Source organism: Cynoglossus semilaevis, chromosome 2 (genome assembly GCF_000523025.1).
Source record: "Cynoglossus semilaevis isolate Cse_v1.0 chromosome 2, Cse_v1.0, whole genome shotgun sequence".
Classification (NCBI taxonomy): domain Eukaryota; kingdom Metazoa; phylum Chordata; class Actinopteri; order Pleuronectiformes; family Cynoglossidae; genus Cynoglossus; species Cynoglossus semilaevis.
Genome location: NC_024308.1, coordinates 8,062,490 through 8,085,398, shown reverse-complemented (window position 1 = coordinate 8,085,398; position 22,909 = coordinate 8,062,490). Strand labels below are relative to the sequence as shown.

Genomic DNA, 22,909 nt, shown 5'->3' with positions numbered 1-22,909 from the left:
TTAGGTGATTCAAAAGTTTCTAATTGTGAGGAATTCCTCTATATCTCATCCCTGGAAATGTAAAATCTCAACTATACAAAAACATGGTGTGACACTTCCCTCGTTAATGTTTTAATTAGTTTATAATTAGTTTTCTGTATTTGCGTTGCATGAGTCTTCATCTAATGGATGGATAACTCTGTTTTTCTCTTCAATCCACATAGCTCCCTGCACGCCAACAGATGTGTCGCTTACTGAAGTAGACCAATCCACTTACACCGTAACATGGACAGGAAACAATGTGGAGGCTGATTATACCGCAAGCGCAGTGAGTGATGAGGGCACAGTCACCTGCACCTCCTCCAGTACCACCTGTGACCTCAGTAGTCTTCTGTGTGGCACCATCTACGAGGTCAGTGTGAAAGCATCCGGCGATGCTGGTGAGAGTTTGTCCAGCTACTCTCAAACTTTGGAAACAGGTGAGTAAAACACGAGGTTTGGAGCTGATAGACGAATAAAAACTCAGCAAACCTTTAGTTAGAATACACGCAGCAAGAGTCTCTAATACGGTTAGTCTTAAAGATTAGGTTTTCCGCGCTTGAAATAATAAGTAACAAGTACAACGTAGGAGATAGATTTGAGGTAATATATTTTTTTCCTGTAATTGAGTTTGTCTTTTCTTCTAATCTTATTAAGTGAGAATCAAACGTTATTTTTTCAGTACCATGTTGCCCGGAAACTCTATCAGTGAATCAGGCGACTCAGTCCATGTCTAACGTCGTGTGGTCTGAAGCTAAAGGAGGCAGTTCGTTTGTCGCCTCCCTGACATCGACCAACGGAGACGCCCGTTGCCACACCGCAGACAACGAATGCTTAATGGGATGCATCACTTGTGGAACAAGTTACACTGTCGAATTGGAAGTGATAAACCACAGGGGGCAAAAGAAAGACTGCACATTCGAGGGCTTCTCATCCAGTAAGTAACACATTTTTGACAGTGTTGTTTCATGTCTGCGCAGACCATTCCGTACATGCCACCACTATGAGGCGCCATTGTACTAAAAGTATTTTCCTCCCATGTAGTATTTACACTTAATTTAATACTAATATTCACAGGGGGAGTTGAAGGAAAGGTAAGATCCGTTTCCGAGGTACGTTTTTGTGAACATAAAGGGGCACAAGATTGAACAGTTGAGTTAATTTGGATTTTATTTGTAAAATAACACTTTAAGATATAAGATATATGTACAAAGCCATTGTGCTTAAATTATACTGTTGGAAATAAGAATACAATGAACACTACTTTTAAATCTAAGATTATAGTTCCAACACATTAGTGTGGCCTCTTCTGTCACCTTTTTCCTGCTGCCTAATTTGATTTTTTTTTTTTGTAATTCAACTGAAACCCTTCTATTTTCTTTCTTTTTACTGACAGGATCTAAAACAAAACAATATTTTAGGTGTCTACCATACCTAACTTATTTCCAGTCTCTGTATTGGTCTTTAAAAAGCCTCTGTTTATTCCTCAGGTGCCTGCTGTCCCACATACGTCAGGCTGTACAGAACGGCCAGTGTAAATACTCTGTACATTTACTGGCGCAACTCTGACAGTGAGCATGACCATGTCGCAGAGATCTTGGATACCGAATACAGCTGCAATGCAGCTGCTGGAACCAGTGGCTGTGATATTCCTGACATACAGTGTGGAGCAACATATCACGTAGTGGTGTCTCCACTGAATGCTGAAGGCGAAAAAAGTCTGTTTTGTCCTGAGAGGCTCTATGAAGGTAACACACATGTTCAATTAAAATTTCTTTTGAACTTTTGCAAAGCTTATCTTGAGATTGTGTCCTCTATGAATTTTTATGGTGTGTTCCTGGGCTTGTCATTACCTTTGCTTGACCTAATAGAGACCAAAGTCTGGTCCTGGTATGGCTAAGGAAAGATATATGTTAGGTTTAGGTTGGTCTCAATGAAAATAGTTGTGGGCATACAACATCATCAGAACAGTTGGATATTGTTATTATGACTCATTTAAAAAAACAACAACTGGTAAATGTGACTATTTTCTGCCATTTTACAAATGCTTTTATCATTCCTGTTGTTACAGTGAGTTGCTTAGATGACAACATTGGCACTGGTACGTATGAAATAAAATCTTAAACTTTACCTACTCAATGCAATGTGACTCGTAAAAGTTAAAATGACAAAGATTTAAACATTTAATAGATTCTGGAGACTTTTAATTTAATGTAAATTTATTTTCCAGTGCTCTACCGAGGAAAAAGAAGTGTGGAATAGTGAGTGGTGAGTTTGTGAGTAAAATCAGGCAATTCTGTCTGGCATTGTTAGTTGACATTCTGGGTGAAAACAATGTTGCTTTATTTATCACATTTAATGTGGCATATTTTATATATTAAGTCCTAACAATAATTAGCATTATAATAATTATGATTATTGCTTTTGTCATTACAGACTCTTCTGTCAAGTTTCTGCAGACATCTTCTCATCTTCTTCATTCTGACATCTATGATTTTTTATAACTCACAAAGACATGCTCATATAAGAATTGAAAAAGAAATTTAAACAAACTTTTAATATGTTGGTAAAAGTAAGGAAGTAGTAATTTATTGACGTGCTGGACTACAGTAAACAATCGACAAAACACAAAAGACACAATGTACGACATTGTAAATTTGGCCACATTTGTGTAAAAAACGCAATAATTTGAAAATTCATAAATTTAATCTAACAACGTGATTCTATAGCTTAAGTCCCAAATAAAGAGCCTTCTGAGTTTTTAAATGATAGACACTGTCATTTATTCTCAGGATGAATTTAAAAAGGTAACTGAATAGAAATGACCCTTATAAAACTTTATTTCTGCTAATAAAAACGACAAGCATCAATCGTGTGTGTTGTAATCACTTTACACATGAAATGTTTTCAATAAGTGAAATTTGTCCTATACTGTATATGTTCTACCTTTAAGCTGTATTACCCTTACAGGAAACAGACGATACTGGTGAGTGAGGAGAGGGGTAGCAGAGAAGATTTTTTACATAATTCTTAGCATTACATTATAGTAGGCTATACAAATTATACTTGCGTTTATCATTTATTTCGTACAACATACTAATTGAGTATCCTCCTATGTAATCATTACTCTCAATGGGTACAGCCCGCGGGATTTTTTTTAATTTACCGGAAGCTAAAAAACAAAACAAAACAAAAAAAAAACCCAAACTGGCCTGCATTGCATAAGAACCTGGCAAAGAAAACGTTGCTCAACAATATACCGGTATCGTCTGAAGTGCCTGACGACAGGCATTCTTTAAAAAAACAACAACAACAACAACAAACGTTTGGAAGAAAATCTAACAGTTGCTTAACCGGTCTTTTAGTTGACAAGGTAAGACACTCCCAGTTCCTCCCTACCGACTTTCTCAAAGTCTCCATTACGGCGCCGCCATATTGTAGATTTCTAGTCAACGTTGGGTCTCTTTGGCGCGCCAATCACTTCATAGAACGTATGTAACAGATTAAAAAGAAGTGTGTTAATAAGGGTATGGTCAAGATGACAGCAAAAGTATGATAAAATGTGTGACGTTTCCTTTCATAGTCCAGATTTTAAACTATCAGGTTAAGGGCTAACTTGAGTCTTTGATAATTGATGTGAGTGTGATTGTAACCAATGTGTAGCCTGCCCCTTTCATTTTATCCAGTGTGTTGGCTTTCAGTAATATTTAACAGGAGTATAGAAGTAGTATAAGACAAGTTGCTAAGATAATTGCATCTACCACCTTTAATTGAATCTGCTGGTCTTCTGCACAGCTACAAACCTTTTTTTTTCACACACATGGTGTCAGTTGTCTTAAGTCCCTGGAAACATAAAAGGGCTGGTTCTGGTATTATCCATACTGCAGTGTGTAAATGTTCAGTGATACTGTCGTGATTCTCAGTGGGGAATAGTTGCCTTTTACTGTAAAGTGCAACATGATTCAGCCAAAAAGGTGACATTTCTTTGAAACAGTGATCTCCCCACCCACCTCTTCTGGTTGATCAGCAACTTACGTAAGTAATCCCGCAATCAGATAGGAAGTCTTGTTTATATTGCACTCATCACTTCACATTTATTAAAATTGATCAAGCACCACATTTGGTTCTTTTAATTGTCTAATGTCTTTATTCATTACCGTTGTAATGAATAAACCAAACAAGGATCAGCTCTGAACCTTAACAAGGAGGGGTTTAGAGCTGATCCTAGATGTAACCTTGCCTCTACCTTAAACCCATCTGTTACTCTGACTGCCCAGCTTACCACTGTGTTGCTTTTACTTATACAAGACATGCACCACCCTTTCCTTTTTTCTCCTCCTTGTACTTTACCGCGGAACTCTGGCATGAAGCCAAATTGTGATGCCTAGTATCTGTCCATTCATGTTGGCTTTGCCTATTTATCTCTTAAAACTCATTACTCTTACATTTGAGAAAATTAGTGGTCTTGCAGTATTTTCCAATTCTCGGGCAAAGACATGTCTTTGTATCACATTTTTCCTGTTCGATAACCTCAACCTTTCCAGACCTGGCTAAATCGACAAAATCGCTTATGTTTTTCTTAAAATGTCCTGTTTAACAGGGACTCAATTTAGTAATCTGTGACTTAAATTACTTCTTTTGAGAAACTGCATTATAAGATGTTTAATTCAACACCTCTGACCTGTAACAATGTATGATTATCATTGCAGCTGTGTGAAAATACAATGAAATATCAAGGTGCTCTACATTACCTGTCCTATTAGTTATTGTGCTTAAAATTCTTCATTTCTCTAGCTGCAGAGCTTAAGTTTCCTGCTCAATTTATGGCATGTATCCACTTTCGTGTTGACTTTCTTTTTTCTAATACACCTGACTAACAAGGAAATGGTAGCTTTTTTATTTTTCCCTGATAAATGATCCTTTCTAACCCAGAACATAATCAACCTACATACTGTAAGTTTGTTTCTGAAAATGTTTTTCAAACTTGCTGAAGTCAGCAAAACACCTTTTACATCTTAGGTTAAAAGCTGAGAAGGAGAAGAGTCCATCTTACAGATTATTCTAACGCTAGTGTGTTTTCAGAGTACATCCCATTAAGGAAAAGTCCCAGTTCCCAAGTTTGCATTCTTGACTTAGGTTTCAGAAAACACTTGTCCTCTTTGCTTTGGCGGCCCCTCCCAGTCCTTTATCCCATTCACTGTTTTCATCTATTGTTCAAAGTATGAAGAAGGGGAGGGAAAACAGGTTTTCAATAATTTTTAGCCTTATTTAGAGAAACGACACAGAGTATAGACCTGTTACTGGTCAGAGTAAAATAACAAATAAATGATGCCCCATTGCAGCAGTTTTTATATATTAAGATGTTGTTTAATAGATACAAATAGGGGGGCAGTAGGTCAAGTCAAGTTTCATTTCTGGGCAAGATGAGCATTGGATGGTGTCACTGAACAGTTTGACCCTGTTTTTATCTCCTTTACCCTTGAGATCTTTTCTCTAGGGTCAAACATCACTTACAATTCACAAGTTAGTGGTGAGACTTGCTGCCGTGTATAATGTGAAGGCAGTGGCCTAAGCTGGATATGGCAGCGATGATGAGGTTGATATTTAAATTAGATGAAGGATGGTGGATAGTGTTAGAATCGAGCAAATCAGAGGACCATCTAAGGCTGAGCAATTTGGAGATGTTATATTAGCAAGATGACATGGTTTGGTCGTGTGCTAAAGACAAACATGACAGCTGGAAGACAAACAGGACTAATCTCTGAATTTTTTATGTAAAGTAAGCAACAATTCCCCCTGTTATTCATATACATTCTCACTAGGAACACATCACATACAGTTTGTGTAATACCTAACATGCATTAAACAAGAGCAGTAGCTAGAAATTGGATGCTGAGGATTTAATCTGAGACCTCCTACTTTCAAAGCACTGAGCTACATCCCCACACATAACATACTAACTTCACAGCCTTAATGTCCATCTCAATGAGCTCAGTCTTCTTGTGTAATATTGTCATATTTTCTGTTCATTTATTCAATAAATGATCAGCAGACTACAGCACAGAGCTCCACACTCCATTGTGCTGTACACCTCAACAAAAGAAAAACCAACAAAACCCCTCATTTAAAACACAAACTACAATTTTACCCATTCTGTCTTGCCTCAAATAATCTTAACAGTTGCCTTTTGCTGCACAGATTTAATGAATTATTATATTTTTTGTTCCCTTACATATGTCAGTGACAATAACAACAACAACCTGAACATTTATTTTTTTCATTGCTAAATCTTGGACAGTGTTTTACCCTCCACCCATTTGTCAGTCTTGTCTCTTCTTTCTCCTCCAATTCCCCCTCATTCACAGCCAACTGAGACAGAGCTGGCTCTTGGTGTGGTCATTTGCGCTTCCCTTTCATTACTTTTTAACGTCAGAATATTGTAAGGTATTAACCCCAATATGCAAAATATTTGAGATAGTCACAAATAAGATTTATGCATAAGGACAGCTGGTTAGTTGTTACAAACAAATCAGAAAGACCATGGAAACCAATAGATGCGTGACAAGCCGAGTGTGAGATAACATTGTGGAAAAAGAGATCCTTTTGTCATCCTCAGCACAGGTAAATTAAACACACTCTCATCCATCCATCCCTCCCTGCATCACTCCCTCCCTCCCTATTTCCTCCTGTGTTCTCAAGGCAGCTCTGACCGCCTGGGGCTGTTGGTGGGACAGCCTGTCCCCATTTGGGCAGTACTGATTGGTTCCCACACACAGTGGGCTATATCTCAAAGAATCCAGAACACCTTTTGTATTTGACTCCCTTGTAAACTAAACTAAATGTAATAGTGCAGTCAATGTCAAAGATGGGATTGTTGGGAGCCATAGGCTTTTCTTTAGCCTTGGTGACTCTAACTCAGGTGGGTACAGGTTATTTGTTTTTATTTTTTAGTTGTGGTCTAATTTAAAGGACAAATGTTTCTTATTAGTTACTAATGAAATACATGTTATTACTTACAGATACCAAGTAGGGCAGAAGGTAAGTCAACGAAGGAAATATTGTAATTTTTTGCTTTTGCTTTTTAATACCTCATGATATAATAGACAGACATACCCAATGAGTTACAAGATATAATAAGAATTATGAAATAAATATTTTTTGTATTTAGTTTTTTACAGAAATGTCAAGTTTACTGATTAAATCTCTGTTTTTCTTCCACCTATAGGATGCAAAATTTTATCAGCAACTGCCTCGGGCCCCTCATCTATTCTGGTAAAATGGGAGAGAGTCAGTGGGGCTACAAACTATCTTCTGGACCTACGGGTGAAAGGCAACAATCAAATTGCACCAGTCGTTGTGTCTGTTAATGCAGCCACTACACAGAAAGACATCCAGGGTCTGAGACCAGGGAAGAATTATACTGTGACTCTCAAAGTCTTTCAGTTTCTTACTAATGTGCTGTGTGAAGATACTATTGCGGCATCCACAGGTACTTCACTTGTACAGTGAATCTAACACCGTACAGAAGCCGGTGTCTATATATATTTATATATTTGTAAAGAATATATCTAAAGAATAATTAAAGTTAGGACAAAATTTCAAATTCTGCTTTCCTTTCTGCTCTTTCTTGTTAGTACCTGACTCATCACAGATAGTTGTCGGCTACGCAGTATCAAGTACTTCAATTTATGTGGAATGGACATCAGTACCGTCAGCGGAGCACTACTATCTGACGGTGCAGGAGAACAGCATGACGGAAAACTTAAACTTCTCCTCCACTAAAACCAGTGGCTTAGTGGAAAACCTCAAACCTTCTACACACTATAACTGCTACGTTTATACAGCTAACAGTGCTGGCCTGGGACGAAGAAGTAAAGTGAGAACCATCCTCACCCGTGAGTGCCAACTCTCTTTGTTGAACAAAAGTGCATTTTGATATCACTGTTACTTGAATCAATATATATATACATATATAAGACATTTATCTAAGAGTAATATGTGTTTTTCTTTCTTCCATTTCTATTAAATTTTTACCACTAAATTACTTAATTTTACTTCATCCTAATAGAAGCTAAGCACTTCATACAAACACTATTTCAAGGTTCAAACGTTCTATTGCATTACTTTTTTTTTTTTTTTTTCGAAGAAATCTTTTTTGTTTCTTAATCACACAAGAACACATAATTTTAAAACAGCCCCCTAATTGGAATACACTTATCTAAGTTTATTTGTATTTGTTGGCAGTGGTATTTTTGGTTTCTGATCCCATGTGTAGGCTCCATCTTCTTTTAAATAATGTAAACTGTTCAGTAAGAATGTTTCTCTCTAACTTAGATCCTTTGTGTTTTTTTAAGTGGTGCAACCTCCAGTGGCTATTAAAGTGGAACAGACGGGCCAGTTCACAGCTAGGGTGTCATGGCAGCCCGTGGAGGATGTCCTGATGTACAAATTTTCCATCCAGAACATTGCCAATTCCATCAGCCAGCGGACTGTTCAGAACGTTACAAATGTCTACCTGGATGTCAATGACATCTTCCCTTGTTCCACCTATCTAATATCAGTCTCCTCGTACAACCTTTTTTTGATTCCGAGCGAGCCCAACAACTACACATACAGCACCAACAGTAAGTTGGCAGAGTTAAATTAATATCAGTACCTCTGTGATTAGGATCTAGGTCAGCTATTCTCTCTGAGGCTCTCCTTTCAGACATGCAGAATATGATCCTTAGGGGGAAAAAGACTATAATGTTCTGACAACCTACTTGTTGTCAAAGTTCTCAAGTAAACATTAGGCTGAGAAAACAGAAACAGGTCATTGCTTTTTCTGCGTTTTGATTTATTGAAAATCATAACATATACTTGAGAACAAAGCAGTTAAAAAAGATTTCTTAAACACCTTACGATCAAAACAGTTAAGCATCAAGACTGAAAGAAAAGTTATCTTATCGTTGCTAAAGTAGAGCCTGTTTTTATGAGATGCCTGTGTCATAATCCATTAAAGAAGAACTCTTGTCCGTTGCTTGCAGCTCTGGCAACAGTTTCATCAGTTACGGCGAACTACAAGTGTAGCCTCAACACTGCCACTGTGAGTTGGATGTCTGTGTTTGGTGCCACCTCTTACAGTGTAAAGGCAATTGGTGATGATGGCGATGAGCTGACGTGCACAAGCGAAGGCAGCAGTTGTCAAATCAGTGGCATGGGCTGTGGTCAGAGTTATGTGGTGCATGTGACACCCATGTCTCTGAACTGCAGGGACACGGAGAGCACAACAACCACTTTCCACACTGGTGAGAACAATCCAACAGGCTGCTGCAGTATAAATCTTTCCTATAAGTATTGACATATTAATATTATAACAGTATTTATGTATAAATGAAATTTAGACCTTTAATGACGATTAATTCAACCTTGACACTCATTTTAAGGAAGCCTGGACATTTTAGTGTGGTAGTATTTGAGGATAAGGAATGACCCATCGTAAGCACCCTTTTTCATTCAGCAAATTGAGGACAAGCTTGACACACCTTATCAGACACCATCTGGACATGGTGTCTGAAAGCAATAACATAAATTTACTTGGATAAATAAGCACCTGAATCAAACATTACTGCGCAAGGTTGGCATAATATAAGATAAGTCCCAACATCTGCAGAATAAAAGGTGAATGACATCCTGGGAAACGGCAACAATATCAACTCTCCTTTACCCTGAATTCACACTGCTCTCCGTAAAACAATTGGCCTTGTATTTCAACATCCCTATCCAACATCTTTTTAATTTACAGAAGTGATTAATTAATGTACATCTAACCTAAACACCAGACTCAGGCAAAGAAATATGATTTAATTTTGTCATTGGAGAGAGGAACACTATCTGACTTTTATGTAATAAATAGGAGAGGAGCAGAGGCTTATTATATTTTTTGGATGACGAACTTTTTTGCTACTCCGCCCTGCCACCTATTCTGTGCAGGCAGTTAATCCTTTCATCTCACATGTCACTCTATTCTGCTGGAAAGGTCCAGATTTCTAACCAGCCCCACCCCTAGAGTCACATTGTGTACATCTAAGCTGTTGACTGTGACATGGGTGTTCACGAATACGATTTAATAACTTTTAACTGTTGCATGTCAAATATACAGCTATTTAATACCTGAGAGAGAGCCTTGAATAACTCATACCACTGGTTAATTCAAAACTTTATGAGTGATGCCTATAGGTGAGGAAACAGCATATTTAATTTAGACCTGCTTTGATAATAACATAGAATTTAAGCATTCCTTGTTTCTGAAGTTAAGTTTTTTATTCTGTTCTATTTCATAAATTATCATTCATTCAGAGTTTGCATATAATATATATTTACACAACGTACTGGTTCTTAAAAGAAGAATTCCATGATGTAATGTGAGAGTTTAAGCACCTGCTTACAGTCTAGTAATATAAAATCCTATTTTAAAAAATAAAATTTAACTTGAGGTTGAGTATTATTTCGGTCAAATAAGTCAGAGGTCATTTGGGAATAGAGCTGTTTACAACATTTAGTTTTCCCTCAGCTTTTGTTTGTCCTCTGAGTTCACACGTTGATTTGAATGCATCACTAGGTGGCTCCTTTGAAAACTGGGTCTGCTATTGAGCACCGCCGTCAATATCATATTGTTTTGTGTTAGAATGAGCTTGTGTTGTTTTTTGTTAAACCTGAAACCTCATACAGTGAAAAAGCAACACTGGAGCTCTAATATTCAGTATCAGGGCGTTTTAACCTGAAACTGGGATTGACACACTTGCACTCTTTAATCTTGATATTTAATATTTAACCCACTTTACTTACTGTTTCCTTTAACCTCATATTTATCTATATATTCATGTATGTCTATATATTGTATATATTTGTATGTACAGTGTGAATGTATGTATATCTAAAGCTGTCTGTCTAGCTCCCTCTCTCTCTCTCTCTCTCTCTTTCTCTTTCTTGTCCTTTAATGTATACATTTTATGTAACATTTATATATGTCCTTCTAGTGGCCTGTCCACCTCAGGATCTGCAGTTGCATCGAGACTGTGCCAGTCATGTTATTACATTCAGCTGGAGTGAAAGAGAAAATAGCCACCACTACATAGCCACAGCAGTGGACTCTAAGGTAATAGAAATCCTTCTATTTCGAAACAATTGAACAACTAGCCAGACGAGGCAAACTTTAAATAAATGAACAACATTGTCTTCTAGTACCTCAAACTGTACTCTCTGCTGGTAGTTTAGCAGAGCAGAGTTGAGACACTTTACTCAATATGGGTTGTTGCTAAACTCGGTGCCAACTATGGCTGGAATGACTTTCCATTATATGTAGTATGCAGTACTAAAAACGTTGTTTTTCATGATTGCAGGGAGCCGTCCAGACTTGCATGACAGAAGAAAACATGTGTGTTTTCGCAAACACAAACTGTGGCCTGCTTTATTCTTTCACAGTCATCTCTGCCTATAGTACTCCTCAGTCAGCAGAGACCTGTCATAGTCTAACAAGTGCTGCTGTTGAGATCGAAACAGGTATGCCCACAGACATTTGCTGGCATTTTATGTCACCAAATAGAAATTGAATTAAAAAGGAGTGAGTGCACCCTGTTTATTTCTTGTGTATGTAATAATTTAATACATAAAGAAATCATCTTAGAATCAATGTATTTTGATGTATATGCTGGTGTTCTCATTGTTCTTTTGCTCCAGTATTCCAACCATAATCATGTTTTATCAATAATATGAATCATGTTTGACTTTAAATTTCTGTCTTTAGCACCATGCATTCCTAGAAATCTGCAAACATCATCCGAATGCAGTTCGGACATCCTGCTCAGCACATGGGATCTTGCAGAGGGGGCTCTACGTTACACGGTGAACGCCTATGGCAACAAGGGAGAGGATGCTACATACAGCTGCAGCTCAGTGTCCAACAGTTGTGCAATGACTGGTGTCTCCTGTGGGGAGTACTTGAGCATTTACATCACTGCTTCTAATGACGAATGCTCCAGTCCGCCTGCACTTGGGTCCTCACCTGACACAGGTGAGGAGAGTTTCTTAACATCTGTTAGTTAAAAACGGAAGCCTTGAAAACGGACAAAGTCTTGGCGACCCTTGTTGCATTAATCTGATCCCCTTTTCTACAGTTCCGTGCATCCCCACCAATGTTGCAGCAGTGAGGGATTGTGGAGCTGGCTCCCTCACAGTCACATGGTCCATAAGTCATGGTGCAATTTTTTATGTGGCCATCGCAGAGGATAGTGAAGGCACCATTCACCGCTGTAACTCCATGGACATATCTTGTACCATTGAGAACTTGAAATGTAACACAGACTACGAAGTCTATGTCTATGCATCCACATCCTTGTGCGACAGCTCTGATAGTGAGAGGGTTGCCAGCAAGACAGGTACTGAAAATGCCCTTCAGTCTTCTTCCTGATTTACTTTGCCAAAAAGTAGCTTAAAAAACTTTGCATTGGCCACATTTGAAACGTAGAGTACTTATTTTCACCCTTTCAAGCAATTATATATGTACACTTTGCGACACATTTTCTTGTATTAAGGCTAATTCCTTACAAAGCAAGTCTTAAGCTGCAGTCACATGGGGAGTAGACATGGTCTGCCAATATATTCCATGTACTGTAGATATAACCAAACCCACACATTTGACACATTTTTTCCATGAAAATATGTTTTCTATGGGAAATACAGTGTTTTAAATAGTGTCAATGGAGCATTGAAGCAAAAGCTGTGAATGTCACAAGGTGTGAATGAAGGAGGGCTGCAGAAAAAGTTTGGACCTCTGAGCTTCATGAACACAGAATTTAAAACGATGCTGAATGCAGTAATGTTCCTGTTTCATTTCAGGTGCTTGCCCACCAACTGACGTCACAGCCACCCTGGACTGTATGGCCAACGAGGCACTAGTTTCGTGGCAAGATGACTCTGATATGAGCTCGTTCACAGCCACCATGGAGGATGATGAACAAGCACTATTAAGCTGTAACTCTGTCACAACCAGCTGTCGCATTGAAAACCTGGAATGTGGAAAGAACTATGCCGTCACTGTCCAACATCATGACAGTATGTGCCCTGGAATGCCTTCTGAGGTCTTCAACTTGGATTCTGGTAAATCTTATCTCCTTTTTTTTACCTCATTGTTGACTCTGCAAGTACCATGTGTATGATGAACAATATAATACAGGACATGATTTTTAAAAATTATATGAAAATACTTTATTTTTCTAAAACTATATCAGTCCCATGTAATTCCCCCACAAATTAAACACAAAGAGACTCCGATTACCAGCAGTTGTACTTCAGATTATAGTGTTTTAAACCAGGTACCCCAACCGCCCCCAGACTGTGGACCCGTACCAGTCCAAAGATAATTTGGTACCGGCTGAACGGTCCTTGGTACAAAAAAGGTTGGGGACGACTGTTTTAAACCACCTGGTTTTATACTGGATTAGTAAACTATCCTCACTAAGCAGGAAGAAGTCATGAAAACAACACTAGTGTTGGAGTCAGAATCCAAAGTCTGTCTAAGCTGCTCTACACTCACTTCATTACTATTCTCATGTCTAGTTCCTTGTGGGCCGGCCAACATGGAGGCAGATGTGGACTGTGCATCTGGTGGTATAACTGTCAGCTGGGATCCATCCCCCAATGTAGTGGGTTACACAGCGGTGGTCTCAGATGGCACCGCTGAGACAAGTCACGAAATAACCGAACCCATGCTCACCATCGCTGCTCAGGACTGTGGACAGCAGTACACAGTTAGCGTGGTGTCCAAGAGTCTGTCCTGTGTCAGCTTTCCCTCTGTCTTTTCCGTCAGTGAAGGTAAGAGACGCTTAGTTTGTAAAAAAGAAACAGTTTTCTTGACAACAGTTGCTATGTGTAATTGAGAGAAACAGGCCCATGATTCAATATCTTTAGACCCTGCTGTTCAGGGAGAGTAATGGCAGATATTACTGTACTTTGTCTTTGCCAAGTAAAATTGTAGCATCTAGCCTGTTGTGAATCCATCATTGATGTATCCATAGAAAGATGTTGCACTCATCGCAGGTATTAGCCTTTTATACCAAATTCTTTTGTTGTATGTTTATGCTAAGTTGATGAGTTAGTTGATAACATGACAGTGTACATAAAGAATTCCATTGCTTATAATCTCTTAAATTGTGTTACATAATATTTGATGATAAAATGCTATGTCTTCAAACTGAATCACTTCTGAAAAATATGGGTCAAATTTTAATGATTAAGTTCTGTAGCCCTAACTTAATCCAGACACTTTGTCATCATCTGTAAACTTGTGTGTGACACATGCCTCAAACCGTACTTATTGGACACTGTTTTGTCCCCTCCAGCACCATGTGCACCAACCAATGTTGTGGCAGAGAGAAACTGTGGCAAGAGTTTTATGGAAGTGACCTGGGATGCAAGCCAAGGAGCCAAAAATTACATTGTTACTGCTGTAGGTAACGACGGAAGTCACTTGGAATGTGTGTCCAATGAGACGTCCTGTGACGTTGAGGGTGTAAGTTGTAGCCAGGTTTACAGCATCAGTGTGGCCGCCACAGATGACACCTGTAGTGGCCCAGAGAGTCCGCAGGTGCAACAAATCACAGGTACAAACAATCTGAATAAATGAATAAATGTCTGATGTCACTTTGTATTTTCCAACTGTCCTGTGTGCTTCCTGCTCAGCACCCTGCCCTCCAACTGAACTTACCGTTTCCATGGACTGCAGCAGCAGCAACTCTGCAGTGTTAACCTGGGGCAGCAGCCAGAATGCTGTGTCGTACACTGGCAAAGCAGAGTCTCCAGATGGGCACATTGTGCTCTGTGAAACTGCAACAGAGGTCACCTGCCAGATAGATGGTCTGCACTGTGGCAAGGAGTACAACTTCACTGTGTCAGCCTCAGATGGTTTCTGCCAGACTCCTGACAGTGATCCAGTCATCCTGAGCACTGGTGAGTGAAAGGGACATAAGCAGAAGCATGGGAACTATGACTTATCCCTTTTTTTAAAAAAAAAACTTTTTGCTTTTTTCTCTTTTCATTTATTTTTCAGTATTAAACGTGTTTCTTTGCAGTGTGGGACATTTTTACCACAACATTACAACTTTTTTTCAGAAGTGTAAATTGTTTAACATTTCATGCATAATTAAAATTGGTTTGACTTAACCTTTCTATTCTTTGGTTTTGCAAAATGTGGTTATTTGAAGGCTTATTTAGAGATAGTATGCATTTAAAGCTGGCTAGTATCAGTAGAGTAAAATCTGACAGCTCTGCACAAAAGCACTTAGAAAATACTTACCTGTTCGAAGTACATTTTCCAAGAGGACCTAATTATTTACAATACACTTTTGCAACACTATTGCTGTATACATTTAGCGTTTGTATTTTGTATCATGTACTAGTGTTCTGTGTTATTCCTATATCCTTAAGTGTCTTGTAGTTCTGTTGAGATCTTTGTGATGAAGAATCTGCCCGATCTTCTTTTTGCTGTTTTAGCTCCATGTACTGTTCAGGATGTGCTTAGTCACGTAGACTGCAGCAGCAACTCCCTCATCGTCAGCTGGTCGCCTGGATCCATGCCTCTTACCTACAGCGTCACCGCCCAGGATGGGGATTCAAACACGCTGAGTTGCACTACAGAAGAATCTACTTGTGCAGTGACTGGTCTGGAGTGTGGAGAGCAGTACACAGTGACAGTCCAAGCTGCCAGTGGCCGTTGTGAAGGGGAAAGCAGTGTTGCACAGACAGTTGATTCTGGTATGTTTTCTATTTATTTTTCTTCTTTCTTGTATACTTTTTATTTACTTTTTCTTATTATTGCTGTCTTTTATTCTTAATTTGTCTGCTTCTCTACCATTACACCAACCATCTCTCTGTTTTCTTTTACTACATCCATACATTTTCTGTAATGTAAACTTTAACAAAATGGGCATACATTTTAAACATTGTTTCTTACAGTTAAAAACGTTTATCTTCTCACCTCCTCTGTCTTATATTCCTCTTAGTTCCCTGTGTTCCTGAAAATGTCCAAGCTGCCGTGGTTTGTTCCACTAACACCTTACATGCTACTTGGGATGCACCATGCCCAACATGTGACGTGTCATTTAATGCCACCCTGACCGGAGAGGGAGGTTTTACTGCTTCTTGTGCCACACATAGCACAGAATGCGATTTCCATGATCTTCAGTGTGCAGAGACATACACACTGAGTGTGGTTGCTGTGAGCGACACTTGTAACAGCTTTTACAGTGATGCAGTAACAAAGCCCACTGGTAAATATAAGTATATATATATATTGAAATCAGGGAAACATTTTGCTGGCAAATCAAGTATGAAATGAGTGTAACTTTTTTTTTTAATCTATTAGCATTTTTCATCAAAATGTATTATTGACTGACCAACCATACTTTGTTGTCATTTTGCATCATGTCATGAAATGAGTAAATTTGTAATAATCACTTTTCAGCACCTTGTGACCCTTCAAATGTGGACACGAACATTGACTGCTCTACTGGTGCTGCAACGGTGACATGGGAAGCCGGTGCTGGAGCAGAGCTTTACACAGTCGTGGCTGAGGCTAACGGACACTTTGACTCCTGCATATCTTTAAGCACATCCTGTGACCTGACCAAGCTACAGTGTGGAGAGGAATACACAATAATCGTACTAGCAGGGGATGGGACTTGCAACAGCTCTCTACTTGCCACAACTCACGTGACCACCGGTAATTGAAGACCACAACCTCACACACTTCTGAATTACTTCAGAAATTTCTTTGGAATATCTTTGTAAAATATTATTGCTATTATCATTATTATTATTGTTAGGGTATTAGTTATGTGTTCAGATTGAACTTTATGTGATCTTTGTGATGACAAGGATTTTATGCATTAAGCTAAACTTTTATGATGTAAGCTGAAATTAAGCAAACAGTGTTTGTGATTTTTTTTCCTTTTCTAGCTCCATGTGCTCCAGTGATATCCAGTCATGAGGTGGACTGTGTCTCTAACACGGCCTTGGTGATCTGGGATGAGGATGCAAATGCTGAGAGTGTTACAGTCACAGCAACTTCACAGGACAATGGAGACACCGTTTCATGCTCCTCGTCAGACACCAGCTGTATTCTGCAGGGTCTACTGTGTGGACACACCTACAATGTCCAGGCTGCTGCCCAAGGAGCCAACTGTTTGAGTGATTCAAGCACAACAACTACCATTGTCACTGGTAAGTTATGGTACTGGTCCCGGATATACAGAATTAGGACTGGAGATAACATTTTCCCTTCAATTCATATATTCAATTGGTTACAGTAAATTACCTCAACACTAGATGTCACTAAATTATTCCTTTCTTTCAAGGTTAATTCAAATAGCAGTAGTACAATTATTTAGCCTGAAATTTAATAGAAAGTTATAATAACTTTTTTTGCATTTTTATATTAATAAGACAAGTCCCTTTTCTGTATTTTTTTTCATTAGCTTTTGGAAGTCTACTTAAGAATGGTATCTATAAGCTACCTTGTTTATTCCTTCATGTTTAGATGAGTGTTCAGTTAACGTTTGCTATATTTAACTACAATATGTAGAGGGCAGTTTTGAAGATTAGTGCCAGCTCGTGGTTAGACTTCAAACTGAGACGTAAAGTTTGCCTTAAATAAAGTTTTGGTGAAAAACAATGGTTCTTCGAGGTTGCTGTAAAAACATGGCAAGTTGGCTACTTCTGTAAAGCAAATTTGTATGTGTAGTGATTTTATTTTATTTGATTATGACTGTGCTTCTCTCTTGTGTAGCTCCGTGCACACCGACAAATGTGCAATACACATACAGCTGTGATAACGAAGCTATTGTCACTTGGGACGACACACTGGGAACAGAGGAGTTCCACGTCGTACTGCAGTCTGCAGAACATGAAACATCCTGTGTCAGCCCGGATCTTACGTGCACCGTTTCTTCACTGCGTTGTGGAAGCACATATGATGTGACTGTGACAGCTAAAGCTACGCACTGTGACAGCAATGTGCCGGGGGTAGCACAGATAGTGACAGGTAAGACCCTTGAGGTGGCACGTAAACTGGTGTGTATATATATATATATATTTATGTATACACAAGCTCAATGTTTCTTCTCTTGTGTTGCCCATCAGCCCCCTGTCCCCCTGAAGATGTCAACACTACCCTACTGTGTGACAGCAACACTGGAGTTGTGACCTGGAAGGAAAATGTCGATGTACTTTCATACGTTGTAACAGCGGTGGCTGGGGATGGAGACACAAAGGAGTGTTCCAGCACTGACACTAGTTGTAACCTGTCAGAGTTAAAATGCGGCCAGAACTATGCTGTCACTGTCACTCCGTCCTCTAGTCAGTGCAGGGGTGAACCAAGCGCTGAGTTTACATTACAAGCAGGTAAGAACAATAGCTGCCCTTTAACATGGATTCCTTCTCACTGATTTGTAATTTGTTATTTCAAAAGTAGTGCACATTTTCAAACACGGCTAACTAACTTAAATGTTTACCTGGCAATTTTAGTCTTACTTTTATGTCATACAATATTAAACATGATTTAAGGTATTTGGTTTCTCTCAACTAAATCATTATGGTTCTATCTCTTGTTTTACAGCTGCCTGTCCTCCCACCAATGTTCAAGCCTCACTGCAGTGTGAGGGTAACTTGGGTCTTGTGAGCTGGAATCCTGTGCAAGGTGCAGAAGAATATGTGGTCATAGCCATGGATAATCACGAACACACATGCACGTCCACTGGCCTAGGATGTTCTCTAACAGACCTGGAATGTGGAGTGACAACGGTCATCAAAGTGGTCACAGTGTTGGGCGGTTGTCGTGGTAACCCCAGCCTCCCTTTTGTCCTCCAAACAGGTAGAAAATATGACTATCGATGTTCTACATCATGTGTGAACTGTTTTATTCATCATCACGACTGAAAAAAAGAAATAAACAAATTCCAGTACTGTTCAAAGTATTAGACCTTTCAGAGTCGTTGTTATTGACACAATATTTTTTTTAAATAACTTTGTATTGTGATCCATTTTCAGCCATCTGCCCTCCATCCAGTGTGGTGGGAGAAACAAATTGTGGCAACAATGACATTACAGTCAGCTGGGAACCCATCCTTGTGACTGGTGTGACATACCTCCTCACGTACGAAAGAGTTGGTGGTACCAGTATCAACCACTTTACCGACCAGGCATCTTTTGAACTCACAAACCTGCAGTGTGGTCAGCAGTACAGCTTCCAAGTGGCTGCTAAGGATTCAGAGTGCAACAGCGCTTTGAGCGAGCTGATTGAAGTAGAAACAGGTTAGTGTCCGTACAGTATATGTCTGCCTGCTTTGATGATGAAGATGATGATGATCAAGACAATATGTCTGGCAGTGTATATTTAGCACAGTATATTACTTATTGTTTTTTTGAAGCTGTCTGCCCTAAACATTAGTGTAGAAAATGCAAAAATGACCATGAGACATTTCTGAATGTACGTATGGATGATTTAAGAAGCTTTATGCATAGAATACAAGTTGGGATCATGTGATTGACTAAAATTACTCTTTATTTTTTCTCATCTGCTAGCTCCATGTTCACCAACAAATCTACAGGCCACTGCTGAGTGTGGCACAAATCTGGGCATAATGACCTGGGAGCTGAGTCCAAACGCCGTCTCCTACACAGTTTCATTAACTGGTAATCACGGTCACCAAGTACAGTGTACTTCCAACACAACAACTTGCTCGGCGAAGTTAGACTGTGGACGTCAGTACACTGCTGTTATTGTTGCCACTAGTGCCACTTGTGACAGCATTCCGGCAGCACCACTGACATTTGACTCAGGTAAAACAAAACCTTCTTCTTTTTTATTTATATTTACAGTACATTTATTTATAATTAGAACAGGTGCAATCTTCATATATTTCTTTGTAAAACACAAAGACACAACACAAAACATCAAACTTGAGCACAATGATAAAAAACTGGTCTGGATAGATGGAAAAAATAATAATAAAAAGTTGATATGATAATGATAATAAAAGTTGATGTGATAATTTGATATAGTGGAGGTTTGAGAAAACAATAATCATATGTTAACCCTTTTCCACCGACTCTTTTGACTGTGTTCTAATAGGTCCGTCACTGTCTATGCACTACTGTATGTCTGTTAATCTGCAGCACCATTGTCTGTCGTCAGTACATAAGCCTTCATAAAATCTTTTCTTGCAGCTCCATGTCTTCCAGAGAATGTAAATGCAGCTCTGGATTGCAGTGATAACTCCATCGCAGTGCAGTGGAGTGGGAGCTCTAATGATGTTAGCATATACACTGCCATTGCTATCGGCAGTGACGATACCCGCCAGACTTGTGATACGACCACCACGTCCTGCACCATCCAGAACCTGAAGTGTGGCCTCACCTACAGCATTGTAGTCACGACACCAGCGGTAAACTGCGGCACCATTGATGGCTCAGACTACACACTGCAGACAGGTACCAAGAGAGAAACAAGTTTGTCTCTGAAGGAATATTTGCCATCACATTTTTCTCTTTCTTTTTTTACTTAATTGCATTTTCTGCTACTTATTTCCAAATCCCCAGCCCCATGTACACCAACCAATGTGATGGTGGACCCACAATGCAGTGGTAACATGGCAGTAGTGTCGTGGAAAGATACAGGACCAAACCAGGTTCAGGAAGTGAATGCAGTGGACAGCCAAGGAGATATCACCACTTGCAGCTCTGGTGGCCTCAGCTGTACCTTGAATGACCTGATCTGTGGAGAGACCTATGCTATCAGCGTGGACAGTCGAACAGATTCGTGCAGCAGTGAACCAACTGCGACCATAACACTGAACATAGGTAAGAATTGAACACAGGCCACTATATAAACAATAGGTCTATGATCTTATTTCAGAAAGGACTGCGCTTATACTGATTCTTCATGCAGTGTCTGCAGAAATAACAGAAATCCCATCTTGTGTTAGGAAAAGACTATGGCATTGGGTGCTAGAAGGGAAATTATTAGAAATATAAATTGGTTGCAAAGACACTGCTGTAAATTTTACACATTTTACAGAATTTTACTTTTAAATTTTATGCTCTGGATCAAAAAAGATATGGTTAGAGCATTTTGCTTCTGTTTGTTATATCCTCCTCTGTGACACGTGTCTGGTGATATGATATAAGAGCAATGATTTGAAATATTGCGATATACTGCGATATTACATGCACAACGATTTATTTTTCGAGTTTTTTAACAATTCAATTGTAGGGACTGACACAATGCTGTTTCATGCTTAACATTAGGTTACCAAAATTGGAACACCTGGATCTACATCTGCAATGATAAGAGAAGAAATTATAGCAAAAATAAAATGAACCAACGCCATGAATATTTGCATGTTAATTGTTAATAGAAGTTGATACATTGCAGTAGAATATCACTATCTTGAAATGCAATACTTCAGTGTATCGAAATTTTCTTTCACCCCTAATGAAAATGTAAAAGCAAAAAAAGTTTTAAAAGCTCTTCAAAAGCTTGTCTACCTTAAGCTTAACCTTCGTGCAGCCCTCACATTTCTCCTTTGGGTTTTAATGGCAGTTTTGCAACTTTGCGTGCATTACTGCCACCTACTGAGTCAATTGTCCACTGTTCTCCACCTTCAGTCTCTCCAACTGACTCAAAGAAAAAGAGAAAACATGAATGAATTGCATTATAGGGAGAGCTGATATTTTTTTTACTGAATATAATTTAATCACGTACCTTCTCTAATATTTCCAAATGCTCTCTATCAGCTCCATGCGTTCCTACCAATCTTCAAAGCAATGTGGACTGCTGGACCGATGTCACCACAGTTACATGGGATGCTGCACTTGGTGCAACATCTTACACAGTCTATGCCGAAGGCAGTCTTGGTCACTCCACTGATAAAAATGTCCCGGTCACTACCTGGGATTTCGCTGACCTACAATGTGGACAGGACTACATCATCACTGTAGTGGCTCACCGTGGATCCTGTAACAGTTTGGTCAGTGAGTCCATCAGTGTAACCACAGGTAATGAAACTACAGTCATATATTTTCACAGGTTAAGGGGAAATTAATAATTTCAATCTCAATAGATTTTAAAATGTCCAAATGATAAAGAATTTTCTTTACCTGTCTAAATACAAACAGAAGGAATAATGTTCAGTGCATGACCATGACATAGGCAATATTTTTTATTTTTCCTACTCGGTGTAGGCCCTTGCCCACACACTGAACTCCAGGTCAATCTGGATTGTGACAGCAACACAGCCGTCATGTCCTGGACCCCTGGAAGGGGCGTGCTGTCTTACACTGCCAGGGCTATTGACTCCGATTCTGCACACAACCAGTCCTGCTCCACTGACGCCTCTTCCTGTAACATCACCTCCCTGCTCTGTGGACACAGCTACATGGTGAGCGTCACCGGAGAGGGACATACCTGTATGCGTCAAGCCAACTGGTGGCAGGAGGTCCTCACAGGTAAAATACACAGATCGCATAGACTGGACTGCTTTCAGAATTCACCAATACACTCATTATGTATTATGCAAGCTTTTCTGTTATAGAAAAACTTTTTTTTCCCCCTTAGCCCCGTGCGCTCCCACTGATGCCATTGCCACTGCCACCTGTGATTCAACCAGCATCTCAGTGTTGTGGCAGGCTTCAGCAGGCTCTGTCTCTTACATGGCTATGGCTGAGGGTGACAATGGCCAAAAGTGGTCCTGTAACACCACAAACACCGACTGCTTGATAACAGGTCCACAGTGTGGACAACAGTACCAGGTCTATGTTGTTGGTGTGAATAATGGTTGTTTTGGACCAACAAGTAACA

General features: G+C 39.3%; 2 protein-coding genes across 5 annotated transcripts in view; both read left to right on the top strand.

Annotated features, from left to right (window-relative positions):
* The window catches only part of LOC103396508 (fibronectin type III domain-containing protein 7-like), a 9,729-nt gene extending 6,849 nt beyond the window's left edge, over positions 1–2,880 (top strand). For 3 of the 4 annotated variants that reach the window (XM_008334642.3, XM_008334628.3, XM_008334635.3), the window contains exons 10-15: positions 204–458; positions 701–955; positions 1,509–1,766; positions 2,090–2,119; positions 2,249–2,286; positions 2,455–2,880. In XM_008334642.3, the coding sequence (XP_008332864.1) occupies positions 204–458; positions 701–955; positions 1,509–1,766; positions 2,090–2,119; positions 2,249–2,280 (830 nt within the window). In that variant the 3' untranslated portion in view covers positions 2,281–2,286; positions 2,455–2,880. Of the gene's footprint in view, positions 1–203; positions 459–700; positions 956–1,508; positions 1,767–2,089; positions 2,120–2,248; positions 2,295–2,454 lie in introns of all 4 variants that reach the window. The other variant, XM_025054073.1, reaches the window with a different exon arrangement.
* Positions 2,881–6,872: 3,992 nt separating this feature from the next.
* LOC107989857 (fibronectin-like) overlaps positions 6,873–22,909 on the top strand; it is a 16,201-nt gene continuing 164 nt past the window's right edge. The window contains exons 1-28 of the mRNA XM_017040410.1: positions 6,873–6,937; positions 7,038–7,056; positions 7,244–7,507; positions 7,653–7,913; positions 8,373–8,642; positions 9,045–9,305; positions 11,037–11,155; positions 11,400–11,559; positions 11,804–12,070; positions 12,174–12,434; positions 12,895–13,155; positions 13,615–13,869; positions 14,397–14,657; positions 14,737–15,003; positions 15,547–15,807; positions 16,056–16,322; positions 16,517–16,774; positions 17,011–17,274; positions 17,840–18,094; positions 18,193–18,453; positions 18,668–18,922; positions 19,099–19,362; positions 19,633–19,890; positions 20,278–20,541; positions 20,650–20,910; positions 21,847–22,107; positions 22,294–22,557; positions 22,667–22,903. Of these exons, the coding sequence (XP_016895899.1) occupies positions 6,875–6,937; positions 7,038–7,056; positions 7,244–7,507; positions 7,653–7,913; positions 8,373–8,642; positions 9,045–9,305; positions 11,037–11,155; positions 11,400–11,559; positions 11,804–12,070; positions 12,174–12,434; positions 12,895–13,155; positions 13,615–13,869; positions 14,397–14,657; positions 14,737–15,003; positions 15,547–15,807; positions 16,056–16,322; positions 16,517–16,774; positions 17,011–17,274; positions 17,840–18,094; positions 18,193–18,453; positions 18,668–18,922; positions 19,099–19,362; positions 19,633–19,890; positions 20,278–20,541; positions 20,650–20,910; positions 21,847–22,107; positions 22,294–22,557; positions 22,667–22,903 (6,619 nt within the window). The 5' untranslated portion in view covers positions 6,873–6,874. The remainder of the gene's footprint in view (positions 6,938–7,037; positions 7,057–7,243; positions 7,508–7,652; positions 7,914–8,372; positions 8,643–9,044; positions 9,306–11,036; positions 11,156–11,399; positions 11,560–11,803; positions 12,071–12,173; positions 12,435–12,894; positions 13,156–13,614; positions 13,870–14,396; positions 14,658–14,736; positions 15,004–15,546; positions 15,808–16,055; positions 16,323–16,516; positions 16,775–17,010; positions 17,275–17,839; positions 18,095–18,192; positions 18,454–18,667; positions 18,923–19,098; positions 19,363–19,632; positions 19,891–20,277; positions 20,542–20,649; positions 20,911–21,846; positions 22,108–22,293; positions 22,558–22,666; positions 22,904–22,909) is intronic.